This window comes from Crocodylus siamensis, chromosome 6, assembly GCF_052110815.1.
Source record: "Crocodylus siamensis isolate JL-2025a chromosome 6, ASM5211081v1, whole genome shotgun sequence".
Lineage (NCBI taxonomy): Eukaryota > Metazoa > Chordata > Crocodylia > Crocodylidae > Crocodylus > Crocodylus siamensis.
This window is the reverse complement of record NC_143400.1, coordinates 26290921-26318133: the sequence shown is the minus strand read 5'-3', so window position 1 is coordinate 26318133 and position 27213 is coordinate 26290921. Positions and strand designations below refer to the sequence as shown.

The window sequence follows — 27213 nt, the reverse complement described above, 5'->3', positions numbered from 1 at the left end:
AGCTTTGGCACAAGTCCTAATTCAATTTCTCAACCCATGGATCACGACCTAGAAGTGGGTCACAAGACTATATGAGAGGGTCATGAACAAAAAATAGAATCTCCTTTGAAGGAGAAGAGGCATGAGAAACCATGGGTTTCCCCTTGCAGGCTGGCAGACTTCCAGCTTGCAAAGGACTGCAAAAGGCCCCATACCCCATCCTCCCCCTCACCCCATTCCCCAGACCCCCCCCACACACTGGACAGACAGGGCCTGGTAGCAGCAGGTTGGAAGTGAGGGGCACTGGCAAGGCCATGGGTCTGTTTTCTCTTTATACTATTTCCCGAGTGTGCCCTGGCCATGAAGCTTGACAAACAGATCTGGTACAAAAGTGGTTGAGAAACACTGCCCTAATTGAGTCACAGGTTTGCCAGGGCAAGCTGATCCCATTCGTACCTAGTTTATGTAAAAAGAGGTCAGGGAAACTGGGGCATTTTTGCAACCCTACCATGTGCACCTAGGAAATATTGTCACACATCATGCGATTGCATCACAGGCCCAGAATCCACAAGGATTTATTGCTGCCACTAAATACATGGGACTTTGGCTGCCAAGACTGGACACTGAAGCCATCTGTGCCATCTTGAAGAGGGAGTGGGAAAGGGAATGAGATCTCCCAGATGGCCTGTGAAGCAGGGGGTGGAGGAAGCAGACTAAACTGATCTGGATGGGGGTGGAAAAAAAAAAAAGAGGAGATTGTGGCATTGAAACTCTATGCATAGACTCTCTCAGTGCAGGTCCGCCAGGTAGTACCAGCACTGAGGGAGTCTGTGTTTTAACCCAGTCAGACCCTGGCACAAAGGGACTGGGGCTGGGCTGAGTTTCAGACCCACTAGGTTGCTCTTGCATGGGCTTTTCCTGTGTCAGGCAGGCATCCTGCTTACTCCTAGAAAACAGCACGGTCATGATGAGGCTGCCCCAGCACTGGTTGTGGGGCATGCTGGGCTCACACTCAGATGCCCCAGGGTGCTAGGTTCCCTCTCCAAGAGACTCCCCTCTCCCAACACTTGCTCCCATTCACCCACCTGGCTGTAGTAATACGCTCCTGGTCTCTGGAGCTGCAGATAGGATCTGATGCTCAGCACCTATGGGGAAAGCAGAGCAGGACCTCACAGAGGAGGGGCTTCAGCCAGAGCTGATTAGTCTGAGATTTGATTTGCATCAAAACAGGGGTGGGACAGATGTTGGCACTTAAAGGCAATTATCTCTGATTCTGCCTTGGCAAGGTGTTAATTCCAATACTTCCCAGGTACTTAGCATGGGACAGCAGGCTGCTTCTTCATAAGCGCTGGAGTTTGTTTCCCTGCTCAGATCCAAATTAAAGCTGCCTGAGGCAGGGTTAGCCCTGTCCACACCAGCCAGCTTTTTTTTTTTTTTTTTTGCACGGGTCCTGGAAACACTACCAGGTCAATGCATGGAGTGGATGGAGCACGTTCCGGTTCCACCACCCAACACCAAAAAGAATCTGCTCAATATAGACCTCCTGTGGAGGACATATCAGAGGACCAATAGCCTCACATGAGCGGAATGCAGGGAGAGGCTGCAGGGCCTGCCCAGCGTGAGGAAAACCACCTGATTGATCATGGTGTCTCCCCTGCCAGGTCAGCACATCAAGGGAAGTGATTCTTCCCTTCTATTCAGCACTGGGGAGGCCACATCTGGAGGTCAGTGTCCAGTTTTGGGCCCCCCCATTACAGAAAGGATGTGGGCAAGTTGGAGAGAGTCCAGTAGATGGCAATGAGAAGGGTTTGGGGGCTGGGACACATGACTTGTTAGGAGAGCCTAAGGAACTAGGCTTATTTAGTCTGGGAAAGAGAAGACTGAGAGGGGATTTAATAGCAGCTTTCAACTCCCTAAAGGGTGCTCAAAAAAGGATGGAGCTGGACTGTTCTTGGTGATGACAGATGGCAGAACAAGGAGCAGTGGGCTCAAGTTGCAACAAGGGAAGTTTAGGTCAGATATTAGGAGGAGCTTTCTCACTAGGAGGGTAGTAAAACATTGAAACAGGTTCCCAGAGAGGTTATGAACTTCCAGCCTTGGAGGTTTTGAAGACCCAGGTAGACAAAGCCTTGTTTGGGATGATGTAGTTGGGGCTGGTCCTGGTTTCAGCAGGGGGTTGGACTAGGCATGCCCTCCTGAGCTCCCTTCCATCTTCATTTTCTATGAGTCTCTCTCAGACAAACTCATTATCTGACTTCTGAGCAGCACAAAACAGTCACCCCCAACACAGCCCAAATATCACACCTGAACCGGCCACAGGTAAAGCAGGGGGACCACGACACCCAACATCATGCTGCTATAAAAGGTTAAGAGATGCTGTGCCCCTACTACAGAGGAAGGCCAAAGCCACCCAGTCTGGACCAGTGTGATCAGGGGGAAAATTCCTTCCTGACCCCATTTCTGGTGTTGGTCCGATGCTAACAGGACCATCTAGCCCTGACTTTGGTCCCAGCAGGACCATTGGCACAGCCTGGTTGTCATCTCTGGCTTGGGCTGCAGCCAACAGCCCAACATCAACCCAATAACAACAAAATGCCTCTGAGGGAGGCTTAAAGACACCCTGACACAGAGCAGAAATGCAGGGAGGGGACAACCAGCATGTACCCGTGCCTGGTACAGGGGGCAGCAGGAGACAGGATATCTCCAGGGTTGTTGGTCGTGGCTGTGTTGGTCTAAGGATGTAGGCAGACAAGGTTCTTTGCTAGATGTGATAACTTTTATTAAACCAACTAAGTAGTTGGAAAAAAAAAAAGTTCTTTGCAAGCTTTTGGGCACAAATGTTCTATACCTGGAGACCCTTGTCTGCCTACACCTGCAGAAGGGCATGTGTGCCTAAAAGCTGGCAAAGAACAATTTTTTTCCAACTATTTAGTTGGTCTAATACAAGATATCACATCTACCCAGGATATCTCCAGGACAATCACCTGGCAGGAGAAACACCAGGGCATGAAGAGGGAGAGTGGATTCCCAGCTCAGGCCAGGCAGCCGCCTTAGGAAACCAACCCGGGAGCGGGAAGAAGAGGGGATGGTGGCATCTGCCCTCCACACCCAGAAGCACGGGCTCTAGGGCAAAGTGCACAGACTGCCTTGGCACCTGCCTTGTATTACGAATCGTGCCATAAGCACAGCGCGGCCACACAGGCCCAGTACAGAGAGCACTGGAAAAATGGCCATCCAGCTGCAAAAGGGAGCGCTTGGCAAGTGTAGCCCTCTGCAGCTGCTTTGTATCCAGCTTTCCTTTGACGTGAAACAAAGTATCCACAGCCCCTGGGCACAGCTCCCAGCTGCAGGCTAGCATGGGAGGATGCTCCAGGCAGCAGCCCCTCCAGGCTGGGGCTTTTGTCCCTGCTCAGCGGCTGGGATGCCTGGGGCAGCTCCAGCCCCCCGCCTGCTGGGGGGTGGGGGGGTCTGCGCTGCCCCGGCTCTTCCCCTGCCTCCTCCCCGCCCCACTCACCGCTGTGACAGGGCGATGCCTCGGCTGGGACCGGGTGCTGGCATCGGCTCGAGCCCAGGATGGAGGAAGGGGCGGGACAGGAAGGGGCTGTGGGTTTCCAGCCCTCCTCCCTGGCATGCCCGGGGCGGGCTCTGCCCAGGGGAAGAGCCAGGGCAGAGCCACTGCCTCCCTCCCACTGGACCAGGCCAGACCCCTGTGCTCCCCGGCCGTGGAGGCGAAGGCTGTGGGCCAGGCCCAGGCCCGGGGGAGGAGCGGGTAGGGACGATGGGTCGGGGTGAGGGGCACCAGCTGGGCTGGGGGCTGTGGCTAGGGCGTGAGCGGTACGGGCAAGGCTGGGGGGCAGGGGCTGCGGGTCACCCTCCAGAGGATGTGGGCGAAAGGTGGGAAGAAGGAGGGGCTGCCTTGGCTGGTGGTGCAGCAAGCATGGAGGAGGGGGGCCGTGACCTGGGGCGGGTGTTGGTGACGGTTTGGGGGGCTGGGCAGGAGCAGCCGAAGGGCACGGTTGTGCTGGGCTGTCACAAGCGCCAGACCCGCGCTGCTGCAGGCTGCACTTTCCACGGGGGAGGCCGCAAATTTGTTGACCTGGGTTTGTGCATGGAGATGGGCAGGGAAGCTGCCGTCAAGCACGGAGGCTGGAAGGGAGTCACCTGGCTCCGAGCAGGGTTTTCCCCTGGTCCTCTCTCTGCTTGCAGCCTCCAGCACATAGGGTCTGGGAAGCTCTGATTCGGAGGCCGTGCCCCTCACTCACTCACTAGCTACCGCTGCCCCTTTCCTCCAAGCATGTCCCCAGACCCTTGCAAATCTGGCTGAACTCTTGGCGTCTACCACGTCTGCACACGCTGCAGGGCAATGGCTGTGGGACAGTGCAGGGGACTGTGGAGGCAGTGAGCCGTGGCCCACATGGAGATGCAGGGCTCTGGGACTGTGCGGCCATTGCAAGGGCTGTGGGGCAGGAGGGCTCTAAGTCCTGGGAAGAGCTATGGGATGAGCTGGGGTGCAAGGTGCCAGAGGCCGTACAGGAGATGAAGTGGAAGTGGGGTGGCAGGGACATGGCCTTTGCTGTGGCCATCGCACTATAACATCCATGTCTTTCTTTTCCCCAGGAGATCGGATGCTGCCATCAGGCCCCATGCATAAGCAGAGGGAGGGGCCAGGCTGGGATGAGGCCTGCCGGGGTGGAGAAGATGGGTGCTGAGCTGCCAGCACCAGCTGTTGGCCTTCCCTGGCCAGCATGGGTGCACCCTCCAGTGAAGATGGATGATCAGGACCCAGCAGGTCCCAGTTCTGAGGCAGGAGCTGAGGGGGCAGGGGACAAGCCTTATGTCATCCAGACTAGGAACAGCAAGGCCCCCAAAAGGGTCAAGCAGGAGCCACGAGAACGGCTGGCTCACCACTGGGAGGTGCGATGGCAGGAGCCCCAGGCCCAGTGTCCCCTTGCTAAGACTGTGCCAGCCCCAGGACTCACATGGCTGCTGAAATGGGAGCCGTCAGCACGGGACAACCCCTTGTCAGGAGCCGCGGTGCCAGTGCTTCCAGGAATCGGGCTGCCAGGAGGCTGAGAGGCCGTGGGAGGTTCGTAGTCGCCTGCAGCTCTGCCCTAGTGCAGCAGCACGGAGCAGATGCCAGAGCTGGCGGTGCTGGGGCAGTTCCTGGCCAGCCTGCCCTGGGAGATGCAGGGCTGGGAGTGGGGGGTGCGGTGTGGAGACCTTCAACGAGGCAGTGGTCATGGCTGAGGGGTTTTGGCTGGGCCTGGTGAGAGCATTTCACCCCCACGATGATGCTATCTCCCTGTGTTTGGGGATGTTCCCTCCCAGCCTCATCTCTCCCAGCAATGTGGTTGTCTTGTCCCCAGGTCACAGTGCATGCCAAGGTCAAGGACATGGCCTCAGACGAGATGGTGCCCATTGGGGTATTGTGGAAAACTCTTGACCCCTGGCCTGAGCAGCCTCAGCTCTATCCTATGGACATTCCCCAGGAGCAGACAGGATGGGCTGAAACCCCAGGGGCCCAGGACGACCTGCCTGATGTCCCCAAAGAGGAGCCCCACATCAGCTGGAGTTGGGTAACGTGCCAGATGCAGGGCAGGGTTTGAGCCTTGGCACCTAAATAGCTGCCCAACATTTGGGGTGAGAGGCTCACGTCTCTGCCCTGGCCTGTGACAGGGCCCCAGTCCAATCGCAAGCAGACTGGATAGCTTTCTCACTTCGTCTCCTGGGGTCGGAGCGATGCAGTCCTCCTTTGACTTTGCAGCCTGAGTGACTAGGAGCCCATTTACAGAAAGTTCCCAAAATATTTTTTTTAAAACAAATGGGGAAAAAACAAACACTTTTTAAAGCATTTGCTTTTCAGTTGTATTTATTTTTGTGGGGGACCCCCCCCCCAATCGACCACTGCCTCCAAAATGTGTGATCCAAGTGAAGTTTTCCATAAATACCAGAAACAGCAGATCAAGAAATTGCACAGCGGCTGATTCATATCGTGTCGTCTCAACAGAGACAGCGGGTCCTTAACCCACTGCTGCTAACTTGGGCATCCTGCCAGGTGCCAGCTGCCTCGTTCACTTCTCCCATTGATACCTGGGGCAGAAGCAGCTTGGCTTCGGGGCTGTCCATCCTCACAGAGGGGACAGTCCCCTCTCTGCCCAGGTGGGAGATGTGTGACCCCCCTCAGATGCCACCTAGGATGTCACCCTGCCTGTGCCCTCAGCTGGTAGGTCCTGGGGAGCCGTGACGTGCAATATCAAGCACACGTGTTGCAAGCCTAGGGGAATGAGAGGTGCAACCCCAGCAGGAGGGAAGGGGCCGATGCAGGTGGGACTGTCTGCAAGGGCCCCGGATGTTTCCCAGCACCAGGGAGGAGATGGAGCTGTGGGTGCAAGGTTGGGAGATGCTGCCTGGCCAGATGGCAAGAAGCTGGAGGTCAGGAGTGAGGGGCACTAGCAGGCCTGGGAAATGCAGATCCTAGGGCCCCACTGCCCAAGTGCTGAGTGGGGCCACAGCAGGTATGAGGAGGGCACATCCTGCTGAAAAAGAGGTAGGATGGGGGTCTCTGCCCTGCAAATGCACTCACCTGGGCCACAGCATCCCTGATTGTGACCCTTTGTTCTCTCCCACTACCCATCCTGTGTGTGGAGGGGGTGCAATGGGGCAGGAGCCTAGCACCCCACCCCTATGTCTGGATCCCTGGGAAGCTCTCGGGGGTGCGAGGCTGCCCCCAGCCCCACCTAGGAGATGGCTACACTCAGTCCATGGTGGGGGCACAGTGGGCACTGTCTGCTTGCTGGGTGGGGGCTGGATGCTGGGTGCAGAAGGGATGGAAGGGAAGGGTGCAGGGATGCTGTGTTAGGAGAGGTTTAATGGGGGGTGGATCTGCCGAGCTGCGTCCCTTCGACGAGTGGCGGGCTCATGGGGGAGCTGGGCTGTGAAGCCACGGTGGGACCGTGTGTAGGGTACTGAAGGGGGGTGGACCCTGGGAGGGGTATTTTGGAAGCTGGCCCACTCTTGGTGCCCTGTGGCGGGATGATCATGAGGCCTCTCTGTGGATGAGGATGGGGTGCATCAGGGCTGGGTGAGGGGTGCAGGATTGGGCTGGTGGGTCCTGGCCTGGCCTGGACATCTCTGGTAGGACAGAAGCCCCCAGATCCTTTACCAGGGCTGGACCTCATCCTGCTACCAGAGTCAAAATCAGTGACCGAGGCCTGATCACCCCTCTCGTGCTCTCTGCGACTGGCCCTTTCCAGCACCAAGAGGGGCGAGCTCCCACCTGCCGTGGGGTTTTGCTGGGGAGCCATGCACCAGCACTTAAGCGTCTCCTGCCCTCTCAGCAACTCCCCGGGAGCCTCCCCTGCCCCTGGAGCACATGGTCCTATCTGGGCCCCTGCCACCCCTGGAAATGGGACCCAGCACGGGATCCCCACGTCTCTGCCCCCGGGGAGCGATGCCCGTGCAAGCTCCCACACGGTGCTGGCCGCCGGGCTCCTCTCCAGCTCCACAGCGGAGGAGGCCTACGAGCAAGATCCAGAGGACTTTGTCTCTTCCTTTGCCCCCTTCTCCCACGCCGCGAAGCTGCCAGGCTCCTGCAGGCAGCGCCAGCGTGGGCAAATCCTCGGGCTCTCCCCGCGCCGGGGACCCCCTTCCCCCCGGGGCGCAGCCCCCGAGGCAGGGCCTGTCAGGCTGGAGCTGCTGAGGAGGCCCCGGGAAGAGGAGGGGAGAGCTGGCCGGGGCCGAGAAAGGTGCGACAGCAGAGCCCGGGAGGAGCCGGGCGCCGGGAAACATGGGGAGACGCTGGGCCCGGGGCCCAGACCGGGGAGGCAGGCCCGGGCGGGGCGGGAGGGGCCCGTGGGTGCTCCGAGACACCCACGGGGCCGGGGGCGCATGGCCCAGGCGCAGAAAGGAGGCGTAGGCTGGATAATGGGGGGGAGGGGGGTCTCACGAGGAGGTGGCATCTCCATCCGCGCGGCTCGGGCTGGGCTGGATGCGGGCCGGGCCCCGGGCGCTGCGGGCGGAGCCGCGGCAGGATGTGATGCTGCTGCTGCGGGGCCAGGCCGGGCCTTCCGCGCCCCGCGCCGCCGGCCCGTGGGCGGGGCGGGGGCTGCCCCGCTCTCCACCGCCTCCTCCCCGGGCCGACCCGCCCTTCGCGAGAGCCGCCGCGGCCTGGCTCAGCGCCTTGCCCGATGCCCCTTCCCCGCCCCGCCCGGGCCTGTGTCGGGCCCCTCGTGGCGGCTTCCGAGGGGGTCGCGTGGCGCCCCTCGCCCCCGCCAGCAGCGCGTCACTAACGGCCTCTCGTCCCCGCCCGGCATGTTGGAAACCCTCCTCCCGCGAGCGCTTCTCCGCTGAGGCGCCCGGCCTGGGCCGCTCGCCCTTCTCGGGACGCCTCTCCTGGCCGTGTCCGTCGGGGTGCGGGACCCACACGGGGAGTGTCCCTGCCCTGGGTGCACCAGGGCCCTGGGAAGTGCTGGAGCGTCTCCGGCCTCAGAGGTTTTGAAGCCCCAGGCAGACTGGGCCTTGCCTGGGATGAGCTGTTGGCGTGGTCCTGCTTGGAGCAGGGGCCCGCGCCCTCCGTCTCTGCGAGTCGGTGAAATCCCCTCTGCCATTCCCTTGAGCTCTCTAGGACCACCGTCCCCATACTCGGGGGGGGGGGTGGTAACCATTTGGCTTTTCTCCTGCATCTCTGACCTCTACATCTCTTGCTCTAGGCTGAGGGGCAAGTCGCTTGGAGCAGGGGGGTGAGGCTAGGAGACCTCCTGAGGTGCCTCCAGCCCTCATGTCCCGAGTCTATGAGTGTAAATCTGCAGGGGGGGTTCAAAGGGGACAGAGCTGGACTACTGTCAGCGGTGGCAGATGTCAGAACAAGGAGCAGTGGGCTCCGGAGATGGGCTGGATGGGGTCCTATGGTGCTGAGAGCCATGGAGGGTCCTGCCGGGACATAGCAGTGCCTGGGGGGGCTGCACATGAGTGCAGGAAGGTGGGAGGGGACTGCTGGGAGGAGGGTGGAAAGCCACATGGGTCCTAGGAGTCCCCAGTGGTGCTTGGGGACTCTTGTTTCCCCAAGTCTTCAATGTGGGTTGTGCTCTTGGCTCCCTCATCACATGGTAACGTGCAGCCTCTTTCCTTGCCTTGCAGATGCCCCAAAAGAGAAGACGCGGCCGACAGGCCGAGAGCGTGAGCAGCAGGAGAGTGAGAGCTTGGGATAGGCCTCCCCTGGCAGGCACCGTGGCTGCCAAACCAAGGCCAGTGCTGGGAATGAGCCCCATTTTTCCAGCACTAGCACCAGCCATGGTGTCCCCAGAGCTGGCCCCGGGAGGCGAGGTCCCCACCCCAGAGATGTGGCGCCGGCGCTTCCGCGGCTTCCGCTACCAGGAGGCCGCGGGGCCGCGGGAGGTCTGCAGCTGCCTGCGGGAGCTGTGCCGGGGCTGGCTGGAGCCCCAGCGCCGCAGCAAGGAGCAGATGCTGGAGCTGGTGGTGCTGGAGCAGTTCCTGGCTGTCCTGCCCCGGGAGATGCAGAGCTGGGAGTGGAGACGCGGCGTGGAGACTTGCGCTGAGGCCGTGACTCTGGCCGAGGGGTTTCAGCTGGGGCAGGCGGAGGACGAGACACTCCAGGTGAGAGCGCTTCACCCCGATATCCATGCTGCCTCCCCACCTTTGTCTGTCTGGGGATTTTCCCTCCTAGCTCCATCTACATGGTTATCTTGTCCCCAGGTCACAGTGCACATGAAGGTTGAGGATGTGGCTTTGGCCAGGATGGCACCCACTGGGACATTGTGGGATCCTCTCGACTCCTGTCTCGAGCAGCCTCAGCCCTATCCTGTAGACATGCTGCAGGAGGAGATGGTATGGGGTGAAGCTCCAGGGCCCCAAGACAAGCTGCCTCAGACTGCCAAAAAGGAGCCCCACCTTCAGCAGGAGTCAGGTGACGTGTCAGGTGCATGGCACCATTTGCATCTTGGTGCCGAATAGCTGCCCAGCATTTGTGGTGAGAGGCTCACATGACTGCCCTGGCCTGTGACGGCCCCAGTCATTACAACCACGTGGCTGGGGAGGGGCAGGACTCAGGTCTCTATTACAGGACAGCACCCAATTTGAGAAGGCCTGGTCTTTTCTGCTCTCTCTGTATAGCACCCAGCAAAAAGACCGAGTACGTGTGTGGGCCTTGTGGTGCCTCCTTATTAAAAGCAAGGATTGTGTTCCAGGGGCCCCTCTTCCATGGCTGTATGCATCCTTTATGCCCAAGAATATGACGGTGCTGATGTGAAGGGCGCAGGTTTTCCCAGTGTCTTGTAGCTGGCTCTTGCACGCTGACCCCCAGGTCTCTGTCCTGCTGCAGATTCCCCTGAGATGGAGAAGGCCTGTGAAACATTAGCAGATGAAAGCTCCTGGGCCTTGTGCCCCAGACAAGACCTTTCCTCAGGTGCAGGTGAGGAGCTGTGCTTTTGACCTTTTTACACATGAGGCACCACCCATCAGCAGAAAACTTGGTCAGAATAGTCTGATGGGGATCAGTGCTCCACCAGACCAGCTTTTCCTGCTCTCCTGGATGCCCCCACACCCCCAGGAACATATCACCCTTTTATTTCCCTTCCCCTTAAAAGGTGGATGCTGATACAGCAGGGAGGGCCCCTATTCTCCCCTGGGAGTGATGTCCTGGTTCTGATATGATGCTGTGATCACCACTCTGAGCAGGGCTGCTCCTTGGGATGCATCTCTGGCTTGTGGCTGTGGAGGTCTTTGACCCTTCCTTCTCCCCCTTATGCCACATGCTGAGACCTGGGGATGCTTCAAGCAGAGGGAAATATTAGGGCTTTCCCCATGCCAGCAATGCCAGGTCTAACACTTGACACCTCTTTCCTGCCCAGCAGATGCGGCAATCCTGAGCAAAGCTGAGGAGCAGCCTTATGAGGAAGGGCCAGTAATCCTGGAGTTGCAAAGAACATCCCCAGAGGTGTTCGGGGAGAGGGGCTCCCTGACACCTGAGCTGGACCAGCTACAGAAGGGGCAGGGCAGGCCTCTGGAGGTGAGCGAGGCACCAGCTGCACTTGGGGGTGGGAGCACAGTTGGGGCAGAATCTCGCAAGAGCCAGCGGTACGGGGGAAAATTGGGGAGCAGAGACCTGAAGAGCCACAGGAGGGACCTTCACTGATGATGGAGACTATATCCTCGCTGAGCTAGCGGGCAGGGCAGATGGTGGGGGAGGCCAGCACTAGAAGTCCTGATTGGAGTCAGTGCAGCAGGGGCCTCTGTCTCGGGTATCTATCTCTGAGTGCTCAGGCAGAGCATTTGAACTCTGTAAGAGCCAAAAATGAGCTCACCTGGGTACTCTGTGACACCCAGCCAACACCAGGGAGCACGTGGCAGGGATCTCTGCAGCTGAGCCCAGCAGGGTCCTTCCAGGGCAGGCCGTTGGCTAGGGGTGAGCACCTGCCAGGCCACTAGAGGCAAAGCCAGTTCACACAGCCTGCAGCAAAGTGACATGAATCCCAGTCCCGGTTTCTTACAACTCATGTCTGAGGGGATACAGGACCCCACCCCAGAACTGCTGCTGTCTGGAGGATCCCCTCTTCAAGCCTCCGGCTGTGACTTGTGCCAAGGGAGTCTGCCTAACTAGTGCTGTTGCATCTGTGGATGGAACGTGAATGACAGAACCCTGTCTTTCTCCTGTTTTCAGGTAGATCTTCCAAGGATCCCGGCCAGCCCAGGCCATCAGAAGTTTGCATTCCCTCCTTGTGCACCAGGGTCCAATTCCTTTGCCCATTCCTTGCTGGTTTTAATGTCCAATCCTCTGCCTGAGATGGCAAGCGTGGCTGCAGTGGCCCAGACTCAAGTAAGACATCAGCAGGGAGATCCCTTGTGTGGGGCATTAAACACCCAGGATGCTGGTCTTTCAAAGCTCCCTAACCTAGAGCCATGTGGGAAGAAAAGGGAGGTTCGTAACGCTATTCAGCACAGGTAGTTCCCTGAAAGGGTGTTTGGGTGAATTCCCAGAGTCACTCTGGCTGGCTGAGTTTCTCCCAGTGAATCAAAGCTGTGGAAACAGTTTTGCTGGGTGAGACTCGCAGGACCTGCTTTGCAGAGTCTCTGCCGGGGTCATGATGCCAGGTCCAAGGTGTCAGGGGATCTGCATATGCCGTACACTGACGGGAGGAGCTGCATTGTCTTTCTGAGACCATGGCATGAGGTGACATGTGCTTCTCTGTCAGCGGAGCTGCATTGCTGCCAAGCCCTTTGCTGGTACAGCTGTCAGAGAAGAGGTGGGAAGGTTTTATCTCTCCTTGGGGTAGCCATGCTGGCACGTCCTTGTTGTGCAGTGTAGCTTCAGGTGTCCACAGAGGCTGTAGAAGAATGGGCTGATGGTATAACGGTTGTATTTGCAGCGCCGGCTGACCTTTGATGACGTGGCTGTGTACTTCACGCGGAAGGAGTGGGAGCTGCTGGACAATGGAGACAAGGCGCTTTACCGGGACCAGATGCTGAGGAATTACCAAGCCCTTGTTAACCTGGGTAAAGCTCTGTTTCTTCCTTCTCCCCAGAGCTGTGTGGCCTCTGAGATGTTTCTCCTTTCTTCTTGTCTTCATACAGAGTTTGCTTGTGTTTTCAATCTGTCTTCTCTCTTCTGCTGTTTTCTCCATTAGGGCTTCTGCGAGGTTTTGAATTTTTCTATTCTCCTTTTTCAGATGGAGCTAATTCTCTTGGCTCTTCCTCTTGGTCCAGCTCCTGGGGCTGCCACATTCAATCATTTTTTTGGGATAGTGATATCTCTTCCCATTGTCTCCCCCAGTGCATCCACACCATCTCATTAATACTGACTAAGAGTCGTATGTAACAGGGGACCACATCCTCTTAGTAGAGACACAGAGTAAGAAAATGGTGATTGTGCCTCTAAAGATGAGCTGCTAGAGGGTGTTTGGAGCCTGAGAGCCATGGGACCGTAGAGCATATCTTACTAGGGAGCTACCTACCTTCAATATAATTTTGCTATCATTGTATCATGGCAGGAAAAAGCATGGGTTGGCCTTCCAGGACATATTCATACATCTCACCCCCTTTCCGTGGCCCTTTTCCCCTCCCTAAACTTACCCCAGCCCCTATAATCTTGTCTTGCAGCTAAGCTGGTTGTGGAGCTCCCCTGATTTCTTCTCCTCCTGATAACTGTCCTCCCGAAATCTGTCCGCTCAGGCTTGCAAAGCTGCTCTCATGATCTCCCAATGAGTGTTAGTGTGTGTGCCTGTGCGTGTGTGTGTGGGGGGGAGGGTCGGGGAGGGTCCTTGGCTTCCAAATCTTGCTTTTTGCAGGCCATGGCCAACGTAACTACTTCTAGATCACACCTAACCAGTGTTTGTTCAACCTCTTCTTGAGGTATTGAAAGTCACCAATGAAGCAGATGCCACAATTACCAGAGGAAATCTGTTCCACTGTCTCCCTGTCTTAACAGAGAAGTTTTTCCTAGTAGCTAATCTAAACCCATTTGGCTGCAATGTCAAGCCATTGCTACCCATGCTATTTTCTGTAGCAACAAAGACAGGGTGTTCTCCCCCTTGTTATGGCAGCCCTTGAGATATTTGTGCCCTCTTTTCATCTTTTCTGCAACCTGAATTTGCCTTTTTTTCCAGCCATGTCTCAAGACAGTTTGCCTTCAAAATCCTTCGCTATTTTTGTCAGATGCCACGGACCCTCGAAGGTCTCCATGCCCTTTCTGAAGTGTGGATCCCAAAGCTGCACATAGTCCTCTAGATAAGGCTTAACTGAGTAACGAGGGCAGGGTTTGGAAAGGAAGAATGGAGGGAAAAAAGATCTTTTCTTCAGCTTCTTCCAAGGAAAGGCAAGTGGGTAAAAACAGAGAGTTTCTCCAGCCAGCAGCTAGGGAGCCCTGGGTGCAGCACATGCAGCTTTCCCTTGACAGAGGCTTGACTGGTAGGAACTGCTCTTACCACATTTACTTGATTATAATGCAACCCTCCTTTTTCTAGCGGCTGAATTTTGCGAAAGGAAAGGGTGAATGTTGTATACAAGAAAACATGCCTTTCAAACTGGCAACATTTTTTTATCAGTCAGCTGCTAATCAGTCTTTCTCATCCTTAATAGGACTGGGGGCATCCTTGTCTAAGAGACCAGGATTTGTTGGGGTGATACCCTTTGATGGACCAACTATATAGAGTGGAGCAGTGTTCTGCAAGGCTTTGGAAACAAGGGGTCCTTTCTTCTTCTAGGTAAAGGCATTTTGTGTACAAAAACTTGTCTAATATCTCCCCCAACCATGCAGTTGGTCCACTAAAAGACATACTGGCTAAAAAGCCTTCCTTCTTGCATATTTCCAACCTGTCTGCAACAAAACATCCATGTCCAACTCTTCTTTGCAGAGTTGTTTTTGAGGAGCTTATGATTTTTTTTTCTTTTTAACCCACACCTCAGTGTTATTGCTTCCAAGGTCCTGTTTCTCAGGATCCAACAAGACCTTAGGTTGGAGCTCAGGTTGAGGGGCGTTATTAGCATCCATAGTCAAGGGGCAAGCTGAGGTCAAAATGGGGTTCATGTGCCAAGCCGGAGAGGTTATCAGAGGTGGATATCACAATGTGAGCTTGGGTCAAACTGGGCTTTTAAGGTTCAGGGATTGGCTACAGGGACAGGGATACTGGAGAAGGCACTGGGGGAAGTCACACAGGTGAGAGCTGCTTGCCGAACTGAAGGCATTTTATTGCCCAGCAGAGTCCCGGTGCTGCCAGAGCTCCTTAAAAGCAGCCCTAGAAGCAGTCAGTGGGCTGAGGCTCAGCTGGCCCTGCTTAGGGGGTTGAGTGTTGCTGACCTAGCTACCTGGCTGCAGTGCTGTTCTTAAGGGCTGCTTCCAGACATCCTAGGGCAAGGCTTGTTCAGAGGAGCCTGATGAAACTCCCTAATTAAGTCTGGTGCATGGACATAACTGCCTGGTACCCAGGTGTGTTCTTCTGGACCCTACTCCTCCCAGGCCACCAGATAATGCAATTTCCCTGTGATCTTTTTGCAATCCAAGATCTGCTGAACCAGGGATTCTTCCTATCCTTGGACCTGCACAGGAGGTGGGGGAATGGGTGAATAGCCTGTGAAAGTTGCCCTTTTTTTGTTGGACTAGCTGCAGAGGCAATGACCCGATTAAATGAATTACTTTCCCTCCTGTACGCAGTTTTGCTGCCATCAATCTCTCACTGAATATTCACCTCTTAGGAAGCGAGTTCTCTGTTTCTCCTTTCTACTGCAATTCTCAAATGTGCAAAATTTTCATCTTTTTTCTTTCCAGAACATCACCTCTGCCTAAGTCCTTTGGGGCTACTGTGTTTCAGGGATATAGGTTGTAACTGTATTGGTCTACGGGCTAAAGGAATCTGAACTCTTGGCAGAGGTGATATCTTTTATTAGAGCAACTAGATAATTGCAAAAAAGTGTCTTCATTTGCAAGCTTTTGGGCACACTCACCCTTCCTTGGGCACAGGGGAATGCAAAGATAGTCAAATTTCTCTTAGGTGGAAATGAAAATTCATATTCCACAGGAGAGCTGAAGGTGTTGTAAGATATAAATCTTATCTGATCCTGATTTGCACGAAATGAACTATTCCAACCAGGAGATTTTATAATACCTTCTCCTGTAAAATATGAATTTTCATTTCCACCTAGGAGAAACTTTACATTTTTTGTATTCTCCTGTGCCTGAGGAAGGGTGAGTATGCCCGAAAGCTTTCAAATAAGGAAACTTTTTTTTGCAAATATCTAGTTGGTCTAATAAAAGAGATATCTCTGCCACAAGTTCTGATTTCTTGGGGCTACTATGAGTTTTGTACCCTCAAAATACATTATGGTGAGTGATGGTTTCTGTGTGGTTTCCATGTGACCATTCTTCTCATTGCTTGATTGATGGGGGCTACCACTTTTTGAAGTTTTCTGCTTGTGGCTCCTTCCCTTTCCTTCTAAATGCCCACCTTCCCTTTTCCTCAGGCACCATGAGGATATTGAAGGTCTTTGGTTTCTTCCAACGGGGCACAGGGTGGGGATTAACCAAGCATCATGTCCTTTTGTGAATTTCCTGAACTAGGACATCGAGGTCCCACCCCCGACTTAATCTGCCGCATCCAGAGAGGGGAGCTGAAGCTCTGGATCTGTGGTGATGAGGATGCTCGAGAAAGCTCCTGGCCTATGGGCTCAACCCCAGGTAAATCAGAGCATCCACCCCCCAATCTAGGAACCATTCCCATCCCAGAATGACAAGGAGACCCGCACGCCTACCAACCTCCCCTGACCTGCTGCCCCATGGTCCCAACCCCAAACAGGTGTTGCGTGATGTGCAGGCAGGTGTGTGCTTTTACTCCTCACCAGTCAGTGACGTAATGACATTAAATGTTTCCCTTCTACCCCTAACTACGGGTTCTGGCCATGATATAACATTTTACCCCTCGAGCAATGTCTCCTATTCCCCTTGTCTCTGGAGATGGAGCCCTAGCAACCTTGGGAACCTCTCTTGGGAGGTTGCCGGTATGCGGTTGTATGGCTAAGGCCTGCCAGCTGTATGGATTTTAAGTTAGATTTTTATATCCTGGGGGGGTATCTTGGACTGGGGTTTCCACCTTCACTGGGCAATATGAGAACTGATTCTCTGTTCTGAGTGGGCATTTTTGCAGGGTCCCCTAACCCCAGCTATTTGGAGAATGGGAAGGCAGCAGTGGAGGGCTGCAATTAGGTAGGCAGCTAAGGTTGAAATAGCTACAAGCGAATAAGCAACCAGGGGAAACCAGAGACAAGAGCCAATATGCAGCAGAGATACTGCTTGGGAGCTAGCTGCATGGCCACCGACAGAAAGGTAGGCAAGATGGAAATGGGTGAGGGCAGACTGTAGTGAATCAGAGCAGGTTGAGTAGGGGACTGACGAGGAACCCTTGAGCGTAGTGGAGACCTGGTGGACCCCCAGTGTGCTAGAGGCCTGGCTCCTTCATGAGAGAGCCTAGTATGCCTCTGACTTAGGCTGAGGGCACAATTCCTTCTTGCCTGTGCTGGTAGAGAGGGGAAACCCAAGCAACACAAGTACCTGGGGAACCTGTGTACAGCCAACAGCTGAAGCGTAGATGTTTGGGACCCAGGCAAGCCTAGGAATGGTTTGCATTTGATTACTTGACATACTACCAGAGATTCAGGTAATGGCTACAGTGGTGGTGTGGAGATCATAGGTGGGGTGCCTGGGAGGCACCTGCAGTAGAAGAGGCTAATGCCCAGAAAGAGCCCTGCAGGTGTACAGGAACCAGTGGGCTGCATGGGGCTAAATCCAAGCAGCTAGAAGCTGAAGATCACAGCCTTGTAGAGCCAGGTGCTCATGGGGCTGAACTTAGTACAGGGTGATGGATCCAGTCTAGACAGGGCCCAGGGCCCTGGGACGAGGAGTCATGCTCAGGGCAGAGCACTGTGGCTGAGGAGGAACAGAGCTAGGTGGATCACCCAGAGCTCATTGGCCTCTGAGGACGGCCATAGCTGGTCTCCCAGCTCCTGCCTGCCCTCCCCAGCTAGCCCCTGGGACAGCTGCCCTAGTCACGGCCCCAGTTAAACTACTGCACTGGGGAGGCATTAAGTTATACTGTGAAGAGGCTGGGGCTCTTTCAGCCACTGCTCCCCATGCCTCCCACTTGGTCTGAGCTTGAACTCTCCTCTGGAGTGGGCAGGTGCCCAAGGGAAGTGCTTTACCAGTAGTTCGGTGGGTGCCACATGCAGACGGGATTTACAATCTTCCTTACTCTTACGGGATATGAAGAGCCAGCATGTTGCACCAGAATCTCTGTCTCTCTGCTTCCGGTAGCCCTGAGTGTCTTGGGACTTGAAAAGCTGTCTACATGTGCACGTGAACCCTTTCATAGTTTCATAGTTTCTAGGGTCAGAAGGGACCTGAGCAGATCATCTAGTCCGACCCCCTGCCATGGCAGGAAAGAGTACTGGGGTCAAATGACCCTGGCAAGATGTTCATCCAACCTCCTCTTAAACACCCCCAGGGTAGGAGCCTGCACCACTTCTCTTGGAAGCTGGTTCCAGATCCTAGCCGCCCTGACTGTGAAGTAGTGCCTCCCGATATCTAACCTAAACCTACCCTCTGCCAGCTTGTGACCGTTATTCCTGGTCACTCCTGGCGGTGCTCGGGGAAACAGTGACTTCCCCAATGCCTGCTGATCCCCCCTGACTAGTTTATAACCGGCCACAAGATCCCCCCTCAGCCTTCTCTTTTGGAGGCTGAACAGGTTCAGGTCCCGCAGCCTGTCCTCATAGGGCCTGCCCTACTGTCCCCTGATCATACGAGTGGCCTCCTCTGGACCCTCTCCATGCTGTCGACATCCCTCTTGAAGTGCGGCGCCCAGAACTGGACGCAGTACTCCAGCTGCGGCCTGACCAGTGCCGCATAGAGGGGGAGGATCACCTCCTTGGACCTGCCCGAGATGCATCTGTGGATGCATGCCAAGGTGCGGTTGGCCTTCCTTACTGCCTTTTCACACTGCCAGCCCATGTTCATCTTGGAGTCAATGATGACCCCCAGATCCCTTTCCGCCTCTGTGATGACAAGAGGGGAGTTCCCTAACCTGTAGGTATGGTGCCGGTTGTTCCTCCCAAGGTGCATCACCTTGCACTTGTCTGTGTTGAAACCCATCCTATTCTCATCCGCCCACCCTTGTAACCTGTCTAGGTCTGATTGTAGCCTGTTGCATCCTTCCAATGTGCCCACATCCCCCCACATCTTAGTGTCATCAGCAAATTTGAACAGGGTGCTTTTTACCCCCTCGTTCAAGTCACTGATGAAGATTGAACAGTGTGGGCCCGAGGACCAAGCCCTGGGAGACATCACTGCCCATGTCCTTCCAGGTTGAGAAGGACCCATCCACTACCACCCTCTGGGTGCGGCCCTCCAGCCAGTTGGCAACCCATTTGACTGTGTGGGTGTCTACACCACAGCCCCCCAGTTTCTTAATGAGAACAGGGTGAGAGACAGTGTCAAAAGCCTTCCGGAAGTCCAGGAAGATTATATCCACTGCTACCCCTGCATCTAATGATCTGGTGATCTGATTGTAAAAGGCCACCAGGTTGGGCTGACAGGACCTGCCACTGATGAACCCGTGTTGGTTGCCCCTAAGCATGCAGTCCCCTGCTGGCCCCTCCTGGATGTGTGCCAGCATAATTGTCTCGAACAGCTTGCCTAGGATCGAGGTGAGACTAACCGGCCTATAGTTTCCCGGGTCCTCCTTCCTGCCTTTTTTGAAGATGGGGACCACGTTGGCCCTCTTCCAGTCCTCCGGTACCTCACCAGAGCACCACGAGTGCTCATAAAGTTGTGCCAGGGGACTTGCAATGACCTCGGCCAGTTCCTTTAGAACTCTAGGGTGGAGATCATCTGGGCCGGCTGACTTGAATACGTCCAACCCCTCCAGAAGCTCCCTAACTAAATCCTTGCTAACCCGTGGCCCAGATGTGCCTCCCCCAGGGCCCGAGGGGGGCCCAGCAGGGAGGTGGCTGTTCCGGTCTCTACTTAGGAAGACGGAGGCAAAGAAATTGTTAAACATGTTAGCTTTGCCGTCTGGTGTGACGACCAAGTTTCCCATGGCATCCTGCAAGGGCCCCACAAAAGGACCTTTTTACCCCCTACATATTTAAAAAAAGACTTCTTATTGTCCTTAATCTGGGAAGCTAGCCCCAGTTCCATCTCCGCCTTGGCCTTCCTAACTGCCCCCCTACATCCCCGAGCAACTACAGAATAGCCCTCCCTGGTGATGACCCCTTCTTTCCATTGGGTATAAGCCTCCTTTTTAGCAAGGAGACATTTCTTCTGGCACAGATTCCTCTGGCATGGAAGAGACCGACTTATCAGCAGAGGAAGGCTCTGAGGGCTCACTCCCATTCCCCGAACCATCTCCGGATACAGGTAGGCAGCAAAGCTCACTCCAATGTTTGGACCACAGGAGTGTCTGGTGCTGAGTAGGATGATGCTAAACAGACCCCATACTCGAGATTAAGTTTGCCACTGTTAGGGGACTGGGTCGTGCATGGTGTGTTGTGGCAACTGGGTCTCTGAGGGCCCCTGGGCTAATTGTCAGATCCGGAGGGAAAAATTGGAGAAGGGTCCGTAATGAAACGGGCCAGAATCTAGAAAGTCAGAAGCTAAAGTACCAAGTCCAGGGGGGAAATCCACAGATCGAAATTGAAACCCAGAGCCAAGCCATGTGTCAAGATCCAGGACACAGATCTGTAAGGAAATCCAGGACTGAAGTCTGAGGAAAAGCCCAGAAACCAAAGTCAGAAACCAGGAAGACCAGAGAGCTTGAGAGCCAAGAAGCGTATCACAGTGGACTAAGTCAGGATTGCTGACTGGCCTGGAAACTCGCAGCCTCAGCTGGTACTGAAGAGAGAGGCATCAGTCAGTCTCAGCCAGGACACTCGCTGTATCTAAATTGGGGCTGAATTCGTTAGCTGTGGGTTTACTGCAGGTATGGCTGCTGAGGTCCTTGGCCCAGGCTGGCCTGTCTGCTCCAAGTCCCTGACGACCAGTGAGGCTGCTTGAGACTTGGCCCCCTAAAGCCACTCTCAGGGCAGATGAGATTGATCTCTCAAGAGCGAGCCCCTGGGACAAGGCTCAAGCAACCTCATGAAAGAGCTTCTGTCTGGAGCATATCAGAGACCTTGGGTTGATGGGGAGTGCTCAGCAGTCTTCGCCTGCGCCCACCAGTACTGTGGCAGAGACTGGTATTTAGAAACCCTCGTTCTTGCTTGGAGTAGATACCCCTGGTGTCACCCACAGCCCTTTGAGCATGGAGCCATTTGGATCCAATGCCATCCCCACTTGTCTCCCCCGGGAGGAATGGAAGCAATGTGGTTCTCCCCATTGCGATGGGCCTTGGCAGGGGCAGGATTCATGGGAAACCGTATATGAGATCTACTGAATTGGGGGACATTAGTAAGGGAGACTGACCTTGCTCCCTCCCCACCCCCAGCACGTAGCACCCCGGCAGCAAGAGGCCCGGCCCAGTTCTGAGACCGAGCCCAGCACAGGGGCACCGCTGTGTTTGCTGTATGCCAGTGGAACGGGGACTAAATTCGGGGTTTTCTTCCCACCCCAGCGGGTGCTGGGACAGACAGCAGAGCTGAGGAGCAGCCTCGTGAGGCAGAGTCTGCAAATGTAGAGCTGCTGAGGATGTCCCAAGAGAGACCAACCTTGCCCGAGACAGCGCGCACCGAGGAGAAGCCAAACCAGTGCCCGGAGTGCGGGAAAAGGTTCAGCCGGATTCAGTCCTTGGTCACCCACCGCATGATCCACTCGGGAGAGCGTCCCCACCACTGTGCCCAGTGCGGGAAGCGCTTTGTGACCCACTCACACCTCGTCAGACATCAGCGTGTACACACGGTGGCAGAGCCTGTGTACCGCTGTGCCGATTGTGGGAAGACATTCACCCAGCCCACCTACTTGGCCCGGCACCGCCACCGGCACCTCCACGCTGGCGTAAAGCCACACAAGTGCCCTGAGTGCGGGAAGGCCTTTGCCGAGCTCTACCAGCTGGCTCGGCACCAGTTTGTCCACTCAGAGGAAAAACCGCACCAATGCACCCAGTGCGGGAAGACGTTCACCCGAGCCTCCTACCTGGCCAGGCACCGGCACCGGCACCTCCACTCGGGGACAAAGCCACACCAGTGCGCCGAGTGTGGGAAGCGCTTCAGCAGCCTGGAGAGCCTCATCGGACACCGGAAGATCCACTCTGGGGAGCGCCCCCACAGCTGTACTGATTGCGGGAAGAGCTTCATTTACCCCTCGGACCTGTTCTGGCACCAGCGCGTGCACACAGGGGAACGTCCACACCACTGCGGGGACTGCGAGAGGAGCTTCGTGTACCGTTCCGATCTGATCCGGCACCAGCGCGTGCACACAGGGGAAAGGCCATACAGCTGTGGGGAATGCGGGAAGAGCTTCAATTGCCGCTCAGAGCTCCTCACGCACCAGCACGTGCACACAGGAGAGCGTCCACACCAGTGTGGCGCATGCGGGAGGAGCTTTGTGTACCGCTCGGACTTGGTCCGGCACCAGCGCTTGCACACAGGGGAGAGGCCTCATGGCTGCAAGGAGTGCGGGAAGAGCTTCGCCCGCCTCTCCCACCTGACCCAGCACCAGCTCACTCACATGCAGAAATAGCTATGACTGCTCTAAGGGCTTCCTTCACCCTCAGCACTCGCCACCACCATGCCAAAGGCAGGGGAAAAAATCACCTGTGACTCAGCCATGGTCTGTCTGTCACATGTCTCCTCCTGGCTCCATCCTCCACTGTGGCACCGGGCTAGTGGCTTTGGGCCTCTCAAGTTCCTGGGACCCCGGTATGCAGGATTTTCTGCTGGGCAACAGTGATACTAATGTGCAGGGCAGTGTTCCCCTTGTCCCCCCTGAACCCTGCTGGTCCTTCCCCCTAAATAACTTCTCTTTCAGAAGCACTCAGGTGCTTGCAAGATATGGCCTTGTTTCCCGAGTCTTGTGCAGCAGGTTTTAGTGGCTCTTTAGCAGCTCCCCGTGATCCTGTCCTTGTCGGCACCTGCTCTTCCAGAGAAGTCTGGGATTCCCCAGCTGCTTTCCCTTCCCCTTCCATTGGAAACACCAACATCTAGAGGTTGTTTCTAACGGTTGAGACCAGGAGCCAGTCACCGCTCGGGGGGGATCACTCGTGTGCACTGTTGTGCAGGATGAACCCTACACTGGGGGCTTATAGTGGGAACCCCAGGAGAGTGGGCCCAGGAGTCCATCTGCTGTGTTAGAGTGGGGTGGGGGTTCAGGAGTGACAACTGGTGGCAGGTCCTGGTCCTCATGGAAAGGAGTGGAAAGTGGAATGGCCTTTTTGCCCCTGAAGTTCAGCATTTTGGAAATCATAACGTTATAGAGAAATGGAGTGGGAGGGGACCTCCAGAGGTCACATCTTGTCCAACCCCTCTGCCTGAGGCAGGCTTATCCCTATCCAAATCATCTCAGACCAACCCAGTGTCCAACCTCCTGGCAAAACTGCACAATCAGCCCTGCCCCAACACAAGACATCCCACCCAAACGTGCCCCAAGGAAAGCAGGGGACCGTGGCAGCCAGTGTCCTGCTGTTATAAAAGTTGGTAATATATGCTTAAAATAATCCCAAATAGAGGCCATGGCCCTGCTACAGAGGACTCTGAGCAGGGGGTAAAATTCATTCCTGACTCCAAATTGGTCTGGCCCTGAGCCTGGGGGCAGGACCCTCTAGGTTTGAGTCCCAGCAGGAGCACTGGCATAGCCCAGTCAAAATCCCCAGCACCCAACTCCCAGTGTCTCTGAGGAGAATATAGAAGCAGGAGAGAAAATTCCCTCCTGGCCCCAGATGACAGGCAGCAAAGCCTGGAGGCATGGGACATTCCCATATTAGAGCGTAGGCATAGCGACATTTAGATCATCCCTGATCAATGCTTATCCAACCTCTTCTTAACCAACCAACCAATGCTTATCCAACCTCCAGTGATGGAGAGTCCACAACTTTTCTAGGCATCTGTTCCACCGCCTCCCTGCTCTGACAGTGAAGACGTTTTTTCTGGATATCCAATCTAAATTTACTTTGCTGCAACTTCATACCATTGTTCTGCACCCTCCTCTCTGCAGCAAGAGAGAAAAGGCACTTTCCCTCTCCTTTATGGCAGCCCTTCACGTATTTGCAGACTGCAATCTTGCCCCCTCTTAAGTGCCTTTTCTGCAACCCGAACGTGCCTAGCTCCTTCAGCCTCTCACGATGTGGCATGTTTTCCAAGCCCATTATCACGTTTGTCATCCACCCCTAGACCCTCTCTAACTTCCCCACATCCTTTTTTAAAATGTGGAGTCATGAATACTGTACCCAATGCTGTAGATGAGACCTAACCAGTACAAAGTAGAGAGGTACTATCACCCCCCATGTCTTGCACCTAATGCTCCTATTGTTGCATCCCAAAACTGTTTCTTTTCTGCAGCTGCATCACACTGCAGATTCGTATTGAGCCTGTGATCTCCTTTTCCATGGTTCTGCCATCCAGCCAGGTGTCACCATATAAATATTTGGGCTTTTGATTATTCCTCCCAGTGGCGACATGTAGGGGGTGCCTGTGGACCCCCTGAAAGCACTGGTGCCCCCTGACAGGCTGCGCTCCGTGCTTAGGCAATGGGCAAGAGGGGAGCACCCCCTGTGAGCGCTGGCCGGGCAGTGGGAGTGCTATGGCCACTTCCAGGAGCACTGCAGCTGCTTCCTGGTTGGAGAGATTGGCCATGGGGGACCCTCCCTGCCCTGGTCGCTGACTGGTTGCTGGGGAGGCACATGCCCCACTTGACTAAGGTGGCAGCAGTCGCCCATGATTCCTCCTAAGTTGCAGCACCTTGCATTTGTTGGTACTGAACTTTACCGTGTTTGCTTCAGCCCAACTTTCCAATCTGTCTTGATCCTTCTGAATTGCTCTTGTATCCTCCAGCACGTCTGCAATCTTGCCCATTGTGAATATCCAGGTTCCTGCTAGTCCCAAAGTCATTTTTCCCAAAGCAGGTATAAGAGGATCAGGTAATTTTTAATTAAACTTCTCAAGGCAGGATCTTTTCTTTCTTTTCATCCCTTCCCCCACTGTCATATCATCTGGTCCTCAGGTACCTGTACTGGGTGGGAAAAGAGAGTCACTTGACTGTCATCTTTCCTAAACAGAACAGAACAGCAGTGGGTCTGGGGTGGGAGGGGGGTGTATTGCTGGATTTATATCCCTCACCCTTTGCCCCCAACTTTGATTCCTGGTCCCCCCAAAACCTAGAACCAACTGCCCAGAAGTGGCAGTAGCACTTCTGTTCAGGCAGCAATGATGGAGTCAATTGACTAAATGAAACTTTATTATCCACCTGACTCCTCCTAAACTCTTCATTCCATAGTTCTTAACAAGTCTCCCTCCTTTTTTTGATGGCCTTGATGTTCAGCTAATCAAGCTAGCCTTTCTTCCGCAGTTTTGCAGCCTGTTAGCTGCTCCTGGTCATGTAGCTCCTATTTCAGTCCTGCACACTGTTTTTAATTGTAACGAAGAGCATGAACTCAAGTGTAGAAATAACCTCCAGCAAAGCATTGGATGCATGGTCAAGATACTCAAGAAGGCTAGGTTTGTTTTATGAATCTGAAAAAGAGAGATCCATTTTTTCTACTGACAACAAGACAAATGAGACAGCATCTTTTGATTCTTTTTTCCTCGTTTGTTATGGTTTTTTATGTACTAGAGCAAATCAATGCACACTGCAGTAAACGTATATATATTTTTGCTCCAATCCTAAATTGAATAATGCAGCCCTAGGCCAGTAGCTTATTTGTAAAGTTTGTAGTTTTGTGTTTTTTTTAACTTGATAAGTACGTGTGCTGTTATAGGTGATCATGCTCCCCACCCCTTTTCCAAATTCTAGATCTGCCAACGGAAAAGAAGTTCAAGTTAGAAAGCAGTTCCCTTCCCCTCCTATCCCTAATTTCCATTGTTACAGTTTGAAAAACAAAATAAATCTCATGAAACCCATCATGATTTTTGCTGGAGAGGTTGTTGTGTGGTCCGAGGTGTCCACAAAGAAAGTGGGAGGAATGGGAATTTGTGCTATGGCAGGGGCGGGCAATTATTTCAGCTGGAGGGCCACTTTATTGGGTTTTGATGAGGTGTTGAGGGCTGCAAGGGTAGCCCCACTCCTTGACAGGTGCCCTGCCCCCTGGTTGCCATCTTGTTACTGGAAGTCTCTCCCCATTGACTTTTGCCAAGGGAAATCCCTCCGCTTACCCAGGCAGTCCTCCTTCTGTGCGTGGGGTTTGCTTGTATATTGTATGTGGAGGGATGGCAGGGTGTGGGTATGGTGGGGGTGTAGGAGGGGTGTGGGGTGTATGAGGGGGTATGGTGCAGGTGGGGTGTGCAGGGGTGTATATGCGTGTGGACCGTTCCACTCACATGCCATGGCTCTAGGAGCCTTTTTTCCCCACTGCAGGTCAACTTTAAGGTCCAGCTCCTTCTGCTTTTGTCTGGGAGCGGTAAATCTTCTTGCACAAGAGTCACAATAGCAAGAGAGATTTGGTAGCTCTACCTACTACCTTTCCTTGACCAAACCATATCCCAAGTTGTAAAGATATATATGGAGAACATAATCTACACAGCGATAACAGTGACATAAAAGGATGTAGCAAAATATATAATTTCTTTGCCATAGTTATACTCGATCATTTATGCTTCGTATTTATAGATCACTTTCTGAATTTCCCCTCCAATGAAAGGCTATGTGCAAAGTCAAAAAAATGGACCCCATCCCCATACAGAACAAAAGGACAGATTCCCCTCCATTTCTCAACACTGTGTGGTCACTGTGAATGTGGGTCATGGAGGGTAAATGTTGTGTGGCAAGGTCTTTCCTGTGCTATGCTATGAGCATCTGCAGTAAAACTCAGGTTTGGGGAAAGACACAGCAAACTGTGCTGAGCTTCTTTCAATGCCTTGTGTTTCACTGCTCTACCCCGACCCGTCTTGAACCACATTAGCAAGTCCACATAGGACCTACTATTCCTGCTGGTCACTCTGTTCATTTGAGTGACAGTAATCCTCATGTTGGATCTAATGGTGTGGCTTTACTAGTGACTAGAGGCCATGTGATAGAGTTTCTGGTCGTCTTTTACTTATTTTTCCTAACACTTGAGGAAATAATACAGGTACAAACCTTCTCCCCTGCCATGTATAAAGCTATGCTGACTTGGCAAGGCAAAAAACACACCAGTAGAGGAGGGTCTAGGCTCTGCAGCATGTTGACGGCTTCGTGGATGCTACCCAGGGCTTGGCCTTTAGTGATTTTCACCCACTGTTTTGGTGAGATCTGCTGGCTTTGCATTGTACTCTTTGGCAAACCTACAATTGAATGTGACAAAGATGAACATCCAGAAGTCAGAGGCAGTGGTGCTGGGATCAGGCTGAATGTGTCAGTCAGGGTAGCACTCACGATACTCTTGGTAGGGGTGCCGTTCAAAGTGGGCATCTGAATTTCCGAAAAGTGATGTGGAAACCACATCAGAGGAACACAAAGAATACACCAGGCAGCTTGTGGTTTCAAATCAGCATTTCCCTAATCCTTGAGGTTGATGCAAAATGCTCCTTGTGGTCATTGCCTCCTGCTTCACAGGGGACCTTGCAGAATGGGCACTGCTTCCCACAGCCAGATGGGAGGTAGAGGGGTGGGGCGGGGGC

The 27213-nt window shown here is 54.4% G+C and overlaps 2 protein-coding genes across 13 annotated transcripts in view; one reads left to right on the top strand and one right to left on the bottom strand.

Moving 5' to 3' along the window:
- Positions 1 to 3629, bottom strand: part of LOC149861890 (uncharacterized) — a 10577-nt gene extending 6948 nt beyond the window's left edge. For 2 of the 6 annotated variants that reach the window (XM_090054686.1, XM_090054688.1), the window contains exons 1-2: positions 3494 to 3629; positions 1065 to 1124 (exon numbers count right to left, since the gene is read on the bottom strand). In XM_090054686.1, the coding sequence (XP_089910812.1) occupies positions 1065 to 1124; positions 3494 to 3610 (177 nt within the window). In that variant the 5' untranslated portion in view covers positions 3611 to 3629. The other 4 variants (XM_090054690.1, XM_090054689.1, XM_090054692.1 and 1 more) reach the window with 4 other exon arrangements.
- Positions 3608 to 27213, top strand: LOC149861889 (uncharacterized). 7 transcript variants are annotated; one of them, XM_090054611.1, is made up of 11 exons: positions 3608 to 3748; positions 4597 to 5065; positions 9115 to 9591; positions 9691 to 9901; positions 10316 to 10405; positions 10845 to 11002; positions 11654 to 11809; positions 12360 to 12486; positions 16043 to 16159; positions 19805 to 19891; positions 21084 to 27213. In XM_090054611.1, the coding sequence occupies exons 3-11, from the start codon at positions 9115 to 9117 to the stop codon at positions 22145 to 22147; spliced, it is 2487 nt and encodes an 828-aa protein (XP_089910737.1). In that variant the 5' UTR covers positions 3608 to 3748; positions 4597 to 5065; the 3' UTR covers positions 22148 to 27213. The 7 variants fall into 7 exon arrangements, with proteins under 7 accessions (XP_089910737.1, XP_089910734.1, XP_089910740.1 ...); XM_090054608.1 differs by lacking the exons at positions 3608 to 3748; positions 4597 to 5065 and adding an exon at positions 7748 to 8562; XM_090054613.1 differs by lacking the exons at positions 3608 to 3748; positions 4597 to 5065 and adding an exon at positions 7749 to 8388.

Excerpts from the sequence above, each read along its gene's own strand:
- LOC149861889 (XM_090054608.1), top strand. The coding sequence starts at position 8,506 with ATGAGCTGTTGGCGTGGTCCTGCTTGGAGCAGGGGCCCGCGCCCTCCG. Across the intron at positions 9,902-10,315 it reads CCACCTTCAGCAGGAGTCAG|ATTCCCCTGAGATGGAGAAG; the intron begins GTGACGTGTCAG and ends GTCCTGCTGCAG. Across the intron at positions 11,810-12,359 it reads CTGCAGTGGCCCAGACTCAA|CGCCGGCTGACCTTTGATGA; the intron begins GTAAGACATCAG and ends TTGTATTTGCAG.